We start from the raw sequence: 12,193 nt of genomic DNA, 5'->3' as shown, positions 1-12,193 counted from the left end.
AATAGAATAGAATAGAATAGAATAGAATAGAATAGAACAGAACAGAATAGGAATATGGAATGAATAGAATATATAGAGATTGGAATAGAATAGAATAGAATAGAATAGAATAGAATAGAATAGAATAGAATAGAATAGAATAGAATAGAATAGAATAGAACAGAACAGGAATATGGAATGAATAGAATATATAGAGATTGGAATAGAATAGAATAGAATAGAATAGAATAGAATAGAATAGAATAGAATAGAATAGAATAGAATAGAATAGAATAGAATAGAATAGAATAGAATAGAATAGAATAGAATAGAATAGAATAGAATAGAATAGAATAGAATAGAATAGAATAGAATAGAATAGAACAGAACAGAACAGAATAGGAATATGGAATGAATAGAATATATAGAGATTGGAATAGAATAGAATAGAATAGAATAGAATAGAATAGAATAGAATAGAATAGAATAGAATAGAATAGAATAGAATAGAATAGAACAGGAATATGGAATGAATAGAATATATAGAGATTAGAATAGAATAGAATAGAATAGAATAGAATAGAATAGAATAGAATAGAATAGAATAGATTAGAATAGAATAGAATAGAATAGAATAGAATAGAATAGAATAGAATAGAATAGAATAGAATAGAATAGAATAGAATAGAATAGAACAGAATAGGAATATGGAATGAATAGAATATATAGAGAATAGAATAGAATAGAATAGAATAGAATAGAATAGAATAGAATAGAATAGAATAGAATAGAATAGAATAGAATAGAATAGAATAGAATAGAATAGAATAGAATAGAATAGAATATATAGAGATTGGAATAGAAGTAGGAATAGAATAGAATAGAATAGAATAGAATAGAATAGAATAGAATAGAATAGAATAGAATAGAATAGAATAGAATAGAATAGAATAGAATAGAATAGAATAGAAAAGAATAGAATAGAAAAGAACAGAACAGAACAGAATAGGAATATGGAATGAATAGAATATATAGAAATTGGAATAGAATAGAATAGAATAGAATAGAATAGAATAGAATAGAATAGAATAGAATAGAATAGAATAGAATAGAATAGAATAGAATAGAATAGAATAGAATAGAATAGAATAGAATAGAATAGGAATATGGAATGAATAGAATATATAGAGATTAGAATAGAATAGAATAGAATAGAATAGAATAGAATAGAATAGAATAGAATAGAATAGAATAGAATAGAATAGAACAGAATAGGAATATGGAATGAATAGAATATATAGAGATTAGAATAGAATAGAATAGAATAGAATAGAATAGAATAGAATAGAATAGAATAGAATAGAATAGAATAGAATAGAATAGAATATATAGAGATTGGAATAGAAGTAGGAATAGAATAGAATAGAATAGAATAGAATAGAATAGAATAGAATAGAATAGAATAGAATAGAATAGAATAGAATAGAATAGAATAGAATAGAATAGAATAGAATAGAATAGAATAGAATAGAATAGAATAGAATAGAATATATAGAGATTGGAATAGAAGTAGGAATAGAAGTAGGAATAGAATAGAATAGAATAGAATAGAATAGAATAGAATAGAATAGAATAGAATAGAATAGAATAGAATAGAATAGAATAGAATAGAATAATAGAATAGAATAGAATAGAATAGAATAGAAAATAGAACAGAACAGAACAGAACACGATACGATACGATACGATACGATACACCTTACTTAACAATCCTTGCCTGCACTAAAGCACAGGAAATCATAAAGTATATTATATTTTAAGTATTTACCAGATGAAGCTGGCCAGGAGGAGGACTGGGTATCAAGGATAACTTTGCTGCAAATTCTTTTAGATGTTGCTCAATTTCTAAATCTTTGTAAGGCTTCAGCCGTAGCAGTAAACTGCAATTAAAAAAATAATAATAACAACAGCAAGGAATAAGAAAACACTTTTTGAGTATTAGTCGCTTGAGAAGAATTCTCGTGCCTTTCAAACGTTTGTCTCTTCTGCAAACAATGCAGCACTTTATTGCTCTTTAATTGTGCACGAATGCACTTCTGATTGTTCCTACCCAAGTACGGATCTTAAAGTTTTATGCAATTAAGCTGGCAGAACAATTCATGCAAATTTAATCTAGCTTTGCAGCTCCACTCCTGCCAGCTTAATGACATTACCACCATATGAAATTAAAGTCTAGCCAGTAGAACATACAACTCAACACACTGCTTAAAAAATTTAGAAGCAGCGAATTTATAACAGGAGGGCTCGGTCCTCATCTGCTATCAAAATCTCCAAGAAACTACTTAGAAGGGGTACTAACAATAAAAAGTGCATTGGACAAAGAGTTGTTACACAACTGCACAACCAGCCCCGTGTCCATCTAATGTCAACATTACCATCCGTCAGGTTGAGCTTTCTACTGGAATCTCATGTGCTACAGTTAGTCTTCAACTTACAATTATTCGTTTAGCAACTGTTCAAAGTTACAACAGCACTGGGGGAAAACAGTGATTTACAACCAGTCCCCACACTTATGGCTGTGGCAGTATCCCCACAGTCACATGATAAAAAAAAATTGGGTGCTTGGCAACTGACATGAATTTATAATGGTCGCAGTGTCCCGGGATCAAGTAATTGCTATTTGTGACTTTCTCACCGGCTTCTGACAAGCAAAAAAAGAAAAAAGAAAGTGAGAAAGCTGGATTTGCTTAATGAACCCGATTCACTTAATAACTGCAGTGATTTGCCAAAAAAACCATGGCAAAAAGGTTGTAAAATCAGGGAACTGCCTTGCTTGGCAATGGAAATTCCGGGTCCCAATTGTGGGTCGTAAGTTGAGGACTTCCTGTAGATAGATAGATAGATAGATAGATAGATAGATAGATAGATAGATAGATAGATAGGCAGGCAGGCAGGCAGGCAGGCAGGCAGGCAGACAGATAATAGGTAGGAGATAGATAGATAGATAGATAGATAGATAGATAGATAGATAGATAGATAGATAGATAGATAGATAGATAGATAGATAATAGATATAGATAGATAGACAGACAGACCTTTATTGTCATTTTTTCCTGTGGGCACAATGGCACACATTAAAAATGAAATTTAGTTGCTTTCTCTCAAAGTGTACACATGCATAACACATTTAAAGCATACTATATACAACATATGTACCCGCACCCCTACATATACATAACAATAAAATATTAAACACTGTCCATCTTGAATACATAACGGGAGGAGGAAGCTTGAGAGTTCACAAGGTTAATGCTGTATGGAACGAAATTGTGGCTGAAGCTGGATGTTCTGCTACGGGTACCACGAAGCCCCCTCCGCCCAGAAGGTAACAAGGAAAACAGGTTGTGAAGAGGATGAGTAGTGTCCCAGACAATCTTACGGACCCTGTTCAAGCAACGCTTCTGTGCCATGTCATGGATGGAAGGGAGGAAACTGCAAATGGTTTTTTCTGCCGTCCTCACCACTCTCTGCCCCGCCTTCCTGTCTGAAGCGGTGATGCTTCCAAACCCGACTGAGATGCTATGACAGGATGCTCTCCATCATCCCGCTGTAGAAAGTGGTCAGGACAGGGGAAGGAAGATGTGGTTTTCTCAGGCGACGCAGAAAATGCACGTGCTCTTGTGCCTGCTCCACCTGTGTCTCATTGTTGAGCGACCAAGCCAGCCTACTCACTAGCTTCACACCCAGAGATGTGATGCTGCTAACCATCTCCACAGGCAAATCATTAATACACAGAGGAGTGTGGCTGTACCTGCCTTTGGTCAATTGTCATGGGAAACACCATCCAATGGAAATCAACACGATTTCTCACGGGGAAAAATCGAACTGTGAAAACTGAAATCACGTTCAGAGAAGGAGGTCCAGATAAATGCTGAATTATCAAGGTATTAATTAGTCTTCTGGGTGAAGCTTCCTTCAACTTCCTCTTCCCAGCATGTTCTGACAGTTCTTGCAATGGCTAAGAAAAGCCTGGCAAGCAAAAACCACCCATATGTTTATCCTTACCAAGACAAGCAGTCCTTCAAGGCGTTGAAATAAGGGTACCTGGATATAACACAAACAGCAAACGGGACAAAATACGAATCAGCCCTCGAGGTCTGAAGGTTCTCCCAATGTGCCTGCCCATTATAAAGGCGTCCCTCCTAAAGAAAAAAATACACAACTGCTTTTGAGCTGGTTGTTTCTCAAAGAATTCTGTTTTCAAGAAAGGAAGGGGGTGCTATTCACACACACACACACACACACACACACACACACAGACACACAATTACAGCATGATAGAATCAGGTTGTTCAACTGAATGACCTGCTCAACTGTGACACCCCTTCAATTATGGATGTTTCTCCTGAGTGATGCTTGGTTGACTCCTTTGCCATCTGTCTTTCAAACAAAAAAATGAAGATAGGCCTTTACACTGGGGCATTTCCAGGATAACAACTACTCCAAGGCCAGGCTCTCTTAAAAATGCCTGTTTTTTTTTAATTTCACGTTTCTATTTTTTAAATTAACTTGGCTTTTAATTTTGTATTTGTATAATCTATGTAAAGGTTTCCCCTGTCCAGCCATGTCCGACTCTAGGGGTGGTGCTCATCTCTGTTTCTTAGCCAGGGGACCCAGAGTTGTCCAAAGACGATTTCTGGGGTCATGTGGCCACCATGACTGTGTCCTGAGGTGCAGGGAACATTGTTTCCTCACCACCAACGTGGTACCTATTTATCTACTCGCATTTGCATGCTTTGGAACTGCTAGGTGGGCAGGAGCTGAGGCACGTAACGGGAACTCACCCCTACGCACAGTGCTGGGGTCTCAAACCTGGGCTGTCCGCTTTCCAGCCAACAAGCTCAGCATCTCTAACCACTGGGCCATCACACCCCTTCTATCTATTATGTTTAACCTACCTAAGACCACACCTGGAATACGGCAGCCAATTTTGGTCGCCATATCACAAAAAAGAGGTTCAGAGTTTGGAAACTAACCCTAACCCTAACCCTAACCCCAACCCCAACCCTAACCCAAACTCTAATCCCAACCCTAACCCTGACTCGGGTATCTTATTCCTAACCCTATAAAAACTAATACAATCCATATAAAAAACATACTTGTATAGTCTGGTAATACTGGGCCACGACTCCGTAAGTCCGGTTTCCAAAAACATCGGTGAAAACGAGAAAATGAAAGTGGTCCTCTCTCGACTCACACGTGATATAAAATCCTCCTGTAAAAAAAAAAAAGAAAAAAAGAAAGAAAGAAAGAAAGAAAAAAGAAAAAGAAAAAAAAAGCCTTGCGGAAAAACAGCACAAGAATCACCGAAGACGGCATCAGGAAAAGGACCATAATGCACATATTTATCAACCTCTGAATGTGTAACAGGGCTGACAAAAATCAGCAATTTTTAACTGCAGGAGCTGCTCAAATTTTGAGCGCGAAGGAGAGCAGAGTTTACGTTGCTAAGTGAAACAGTTAAGTGAGTTTGGTCCCACTTTACGTGCCTTTCTTGCCACAGTTGTTAAGTTAATCGCTGCAGTTGTTAAATTCGCCACGGGCTGTTAAGTGGATCTGGCTTCCCCATTGACTTTGCTTGTCAGAAGGTTGCAAAAGGGGATCGCATGACTGTGGGATGCTGCAACGGTCATAAGTATGATCCAGTTGCCAAGCGTCTGAATTTTGATCTCGTGACCCTGGGGGGATGCTACAACAGTCGTGAGTGTGAAAGACAATCATAAGTCCCTTTCTCCAGTGCTGTTGTAAATTTGAACGGTCACTAAACAAATGGTTGTCAATCGATGAGCATGTCAACGCTGCTAACGTTGGATGTTTTTGCTTTGACAACAGATGGAGATGCAACCTTTTTCTTCTTATGTTTCACTCTTAGAGTTGGAGTTAGATGATGCTGGGGGAGGAATGTGCACGAGAGTTTAGCTAGACATAACAACACTGAGCCTAGTGTGAGAACCAAGGTTATTGAAATAAGAGATGATAAGAAATGGCAGCTGGAGAACTGGAGGGGAAGCCCGCATTTCAAACTAATTGGAGAATGTGATTTATGACTGTTAATTGGAGGAGGGAATTGTGTTTTGATACTATGTGATCAGGGGAGGGGAACTCAGCTTTTGGCTTCAACTGTGTTAGTGCCGATGCCATGCTACTCAAATAAAGATTCTTTAAGGTAAACAATGCCTCGAAGTTCTTTGAAGAGTTTCATCTGTCAGAACCATGACTTATAAGGAAGTGGATTACTATGGACTAAACCCAGTAATTCATTCATTCGTTTATTTATAGCAGGGGTCCCCAATCCCCAGGCCACGGACCAGCACTGGTCCACGGCATGCCAGAAACCGGTCGGCACAAATAAGTGAAGCCCCATCTGCGAGATGCAGGCAGCACACAAAATGACGCACCCTCCGGTCCACGGAAATTCCTCTCTCCACAGAACCGGTCCCTGGTGCCCAAAAGGTTGGGGCCCGCCAATTTACAGCACTGCTAGGCCACTCTGCTCCCAATTGATTCCAAGCAGAGAAACAACCATTAAAACCATCCACAACTCAAGCCAACAATGATAGTCAAATTGCTGCTGAAAAGAAAACAATGAACATATTCCCCGTGGACCTATGAAATAAACCCATTTTAACTTGTCAGGAAGATTCAGCAGATCCTGCTTTGCCCACAACCCATGTAACACAGCAAATAAGACTCTCCAAGCATACCCGGTTGTGACTATCAAAGGGAGGGCACATTTTATTTATTTATTTATTTATTTATTTATTTAGTTACATTTATATACCGCCCTATTCCCTGAGGACTCAGGGCGGTTTACAGGAAATTAAAAAATCCACCATACAAAAGTTAAAAAACCAAATTAAAAAATATTAAATTGACCCTGTATACTTAAAACCCCAATTAAAAATTTCTCCTCAGCCTGGGCCTGAGAGCTCGAAGAGCCAGGTCTTCAGGCCCCGGCGGAATGATCGGAGGTCGGGGGCAGTCCTCAGCTCCACCGGCAGCTGGTTCCAGAGGGCAGGCGCTCCCACTGAGAAGGCCCTATCCCTGGGTGTCACCCGCCGGCAATCTCTCACCGGCGGCACCCTGAGCAGACCCTTCCTGTGGGAGCGCACTGGGCGAAGGGCGTTTGATGCCGGCAGCAGGTGTTCCCTCAAATAGCCCGGACCCAGGCCATGTAGGGCTTTATAGGTAATAACCAGCACCTTGAATTTCACCCGGAGGGCAACCGGAAGCCAATGCAGCTCGCGGAGTAGAGGTGTTACATGGGAGTATCGGGAGACCCCCATTACAACTCGCGCGGCCGCATTCTGCACCAGTTGAAGCCTCCGAGTGGTCTTCAAGGGCAGCCCCATGTAGAGAGCGTTACAGTAGTCCAAACGGGAGGTAACAAGCGCATGAGTAACTGTGCGTAGGGCGTCTCGGTCCAGATAGGGACGCAACTGGCGCACCAGGCATTGGTTCGTCCGTCCATCTGTCCATCCATCCATCCACCCGCACAATTTCTATAACCCCCAAACTCAACCAAGTGATTCTGGGCAGCTTACAATTCTACAATTATAAAACACTTAAAACAATTTGAAAGGCATTAAAATAATAAAAACATCCACTTGATGTTCACCAAGAACACTCTGAAGATTTCACAGTATGACACATTTTAGTCTTAAAGGATGTGCCAGGGAAGCGGAGTTGATCCACTGGTTCAAAGTACGAAGACAAAACAATGTCTGAATAATCCTGACAAATCATCTTCAGAATTTCAGAGGCAAGGCGCCATAAATCAAGACTCATCACAGGATATTTGCGAATGTGTCACGTGTGCCGCACAGGGTGGATCGCATGGTGTTGTGCTGGTTGACTTCCTTTGTTGAGGGTCAATCATTATTATAGCAATAGCAGACTTATATAGCGCTTTATAGTGCTTTATAGCCCTCTCTAAGCAGTTTACAGAGTCAGCATGTTGCCCCCAACAATCTGGGTCCTCATTTTACTAATCTCAGAAGGATGAGTCAACCTTGAGCTGGTCAGGATTGAACTCCCGGCAGTGGGCAGAATTAGCCTTCAATACTGTATTCTAACCACTGCACATCATGGATGGATGGATGGATGGATGGATGGATGGATGGATGAAGGGCAATAGCAAAAGCACTTAGACGTATACTTCACAGTGCTTTATACAGCCCTCTCTAAGTACAGTAGTTTATAGGTCCAGCGTGTTGCCCCCAACAATCTGGGTCCTCATTTTACCGACCTCGGAAGGATGGAAAGCTGAGTCAACCTTGAGCCGGTCAGGATTGAAATGCTGGCAGTGGGCAGAGTCAGCCTGCAGTACTGCATTCTAACCGCTGCGCCAGCACGGCTATTTATTTAGTTTATTTTGATTCTCTTGATATGGCAAACTTTTGCTTGTTCTGATTTATTATTGTTCACATCTCTCTACACAGCAGTCATGAAACTTTCAGTGGTTTGCATATGACGCAAAACTACTAAACCATCCCTGCGATGCAAATCCATAAAAACAGTAAAAGCAAACATCTACCAAATTTAAACACATAAACATTAACAACAGAAGTTAGAAATGACGGGATAAAATCAGGGGAAAGCTCTCCAAAACAACATCTTCAAAATTTTTCCAAAATACCAGCAAGGAAGGGGACAACCTGATCTCTACCAAGGGTGTTTGTGTGTTGCATAGTGCTGGTGCCGCCACGGAAAGCGGCACCTTCTCCCCACATCCCATGAAACTCCCAAAAAGTGGGGAGTCGATCGTTGTTTCTTCTTGTCGGATATGATCACTCAAGCTGGAGAAGATCACGCTAGGCCTTGTGGTGAGCCACGAGGAGTCATTTAAAGTTTGGCAGTGTGCGAGACGAAGGAGTAAACAAACAAACAAACCAGATCAAAAGAAACCTTAATTTCAGATGTGAAGCTGGCCGCTACTACAACCTCACCAGCATACACGGAGTCCTTGACTTATGACCATTTTTTTAATGACTGTGTCAGTGTCAAGTTTCCGACGTATGGGCTTTTCAAGTGACTCTGAGGCATTGTTTACCTTGTTGTTAGCTGCGAAGTCGTGTCCGACCCATCATGACCCCATGGACAACGTTCCTCCAGGCCTTCCTGTCCTCTACCATCTTCTGGAGTCCACTTAAGCTCACGCCTACTGCTCCAGTCACTCCATCCAGCCACCTCATTCTCTGTCGTCCCTTTCTTCTCTTGCCCTCCACCTTTCCCAGCATTAGGCTCTTCTCCAGTGAGTCCTTCCTTCTCATTAGGTGGCCAAAATATTTGAGTTTCCACTTCAGGATCTGGCCTTCTAAAGAGCAGTCAGGGTTGATCTCCTCTAGGACTGACCGGTTTGATCGCCTTGCAGTCCAAGGGACTCGCAGGAGTCTTCTCCAGCACCAGAGTTTGAAGGCCTCAATTCTTTGGCGCTCAGCCTTTTTTATGGCCCAACTTTCACTGCCATACATTGCAATTGTTTACCTTAAAAGTCCTTTATTAGCCTAATACACCGGCAAATGCTTGCTCGAAGGAAGCTGGAATCTGAAATCTCCACCCCTTGCACAATATATTAAAACACAATTCTCCACCTTTCTAATTTTGTCATTAATCACATTCTCCAATTAATTTAAAGAATCAGTTCCCCTTCCGTTAGAAAACCCGCCAAGGTTTTGTCTTCTCTAGTCAAAGATGGCCTTGAAAGGTGCAATCCTACTCATCCCTCCCCCCAACGTTAAACTAAATCTCTTAAAGCAATACAGTACTTTAACATATGAAATGGCTACTTCTTCATCTCTTGTCAAGCAAGAACATTCGATGTTAGCAGCGTTACAGTCAGGATAATAATTTCACAGCTAAACAGCTTGCGTAAAGATGGAATGGAATGTGGATGACGCAATGATAGGAGGATGCAATATTAGGAAGGACTCAGCAGGGTTTGGGTCTGTGCCTTTAAGAGGCTGAGTATAAAAGGGAAGGTTTTTTGACTGGAGTTTTTCCTCTCTCATCCTTTTGACTGCAGCGATTGCTGTGTATTGGAGTTTGCTGTTTCACCACGTGTCTGTATTCTGTTTCTAGGGTCTATTTGTAGACAGTGTGCTATAAACCACCATTTAATTACAAACCACTGTGTAATGCATTTACTCCTGGGTTACCTCAGCACAATAGGACTGTGCATGCTCCGACAGACTGCTTGAAGTTACAGTGGGGCGGGAAAATGAATGAATGAACCTTTATTGTCAAAGTACAACCATGTATACATTGAGATTGGCTGAGCCTCCCTTCGCGCCCCCACCCCCCACAACTCACAGTGACAACAAACCCACCAGCTTCTTACACCATGTGAGTTAATTGCACAACACACCGGCCTCGCAAGTCAATCATACATGGAGTTATTTCCCGTTCAGGAGCCTGACAGCCCATGGATAGAAGCTGTTCTTCAACCTGTTGGTACGGCTGGCTATACTCCTGTATCTCCTACCCGATGGTAGGAGAGCAAAGAGGTACCGTCCAGGGTGTGAGTCGTCCCTGAGAATTTTCCTCACTCTTCCAAGGCAGCGGGCCCTGGCGAGGTCATCCAGTGGTGTCAGGGGACAGACCACGATGTCTTGTGCTGGGCTCACCACCCTCTGTAATATCTTCCTATCCGCGGCTGTCAGACCAGCATACCAAACCACAATACCATACAAGAGGACGCTCTCTATAGTAGACCGGTAAAAGAGGGTCATTAACCGTTGTTCTACCCTGTTCTTCCGCAAGACCCTGAGAAAGTGAAGCCTCTGTTGGGCCTTTCTGGCCACCTGAGTTGTATTGACTTTCCAGGTAAGATCTTCACAGAGGTAGACTCCCAGGAATTTAAAGGAGGAAATTCTCTCCACAAAGCCCCCCCCACCCCCGATGTAAAGTGGGGCAGGTTCCTCTCTTTTCCTCCGGAAGTCTAGCACCATCTCCTTTGTCTTGCCGATGTTCAGGTGCTCCTCATAACTGCTCCTTGCACTGCGCTACCACTGCAGCGTCCTCGCAGTTAACCCGATCAGACTTTGGGAACTTGGCAACTGGCCTGTTATTTGCGAGGGTTGCAGCTCCCCCGGGTCGCGTGATCCATCATTTGTGACCTTCTTAGAGGGCTTCTGACAAGACAAGGCACGTCAAAATAGGGGAAGTTGGATAAGCTCAATGATTTGCTTAACGACCAGGTCAAAAGGGTCATAAAATTGAGCGTGACGCACTTAACGACGGCGTTGCTCAGCGACAGAAGTTCCTGTCCTAACTGTGCTTGCAAGTCGAGGACCATAGGTGGCGGCAAATGTTAGCTGACCTCGATACTGGTTGCTCAGACGCAAGTCACCCAAAATCTTTAGTCACACGCTCAGGCCTATGCAAAGAAGTGACTTCTACCAGGGGTCCCCAACCCCCGGTCTGTGGACCGGTACCGGGCCGCGGCATGCCAGCAACTGGGCCGCACAAACAAGCAAAGCCCCACCCACGAGATGCAGGCAGCGCACCCTGCGGTCCGCGGATAAACCTCTCTCTATGGAACTGGTGCCTGGTACCCAAAAGGTTGGGTGGGGGGGCTCTGACTTATACCACTTATAAATAAAAGACATACCTGGAAAGCAAAGCTGAGGCAATCCATTCAGGTCAACATCCTTAGGGACGGTGATGTCTTCAGCCTCCGGTGTTTTCGAGGCTGCGTTCGGAGCCTTTGCGTCCTCCGTCTTAAATTTCTCTTTCTTTTTTCGGAAAGAACGGCGCTTCGCTTTATTGAAAGCATTGCTATTTAAAGGAAGAGCTTGCAGGTCTTCCTTGCTGATAAACGGAGGGACAAAAACGGAAAGAATTTCTGGTTCAAGTGCCACGGTTCTCACGTCCTTTTCTTGTGCGAGCTAAATAATAATAATAATAATAATACCAGAATCAAGATATTGTGAGGGGCAGTATGTCAAATCACCTTTTAATATTGAGCAGCTCTTTCCTGCTGAAAGAGGGACTGGCAACCTGCATTTTCCAAATACTTTTGGGTGGTGCTCAGAAACCTCCTTGAATTTCACCTGTTTTACAGCTAAAATTCTCAAATGCGTTTGTTTCTAACTTTCGATTGGGCGAGATGGGGCACCGCAGGGCCACAAATTTTGAATTGGCAGTCCTCAAA

At 41.9% G+C, this 12,193-nt stretch overlaps 1 protein-coding gene across 1 annotated transcript in view; it reads right to left on the bottom strand.

Moving 5' to 3' along the window:
* Positions 1-12,193, bottom strand: part of DENND3 (DENN domain containing 3) — a 64,112-nt gene that overhangs the window by 36,106 nt on the left and 15,813 nt on the right. The window contains exons 2-5 of the mRNA XM_081323016.1: positions 11,651-11,927; positions 5,139-5,254; positions 4,045-4,181; positions 1,808-1,919 (exon numbers count right to left, since the gene is read on the bottom strand). Coding sequence (XP_081179142.1) covers positions 1,808-1,919; positions 4,045-4,181; positions 5,139-5,254; positions 11,651-11,927 — 642 coding nt within the window. The remainder of the gene's footprint in view (positions 1-1,807; positions 1,920-4,044; positions 4,182-5,138; positions 5,255-11,650; positions 11,928-12,193) is intronic.

This window comes from Vipera berus, assembly GCF_964194415.1.
Source record: "Vipera berus genome assembly, chromosome: 3".
NCBI classification, from domain to species: Eukaryota; Metazoa; Chordata; class Lepidosauria; order Squamata; family Viperidae; genus Vipera; species Vipera berus.
This window is presented reverse-complemented; position numbering and strand designations above follow the sequence as displayed.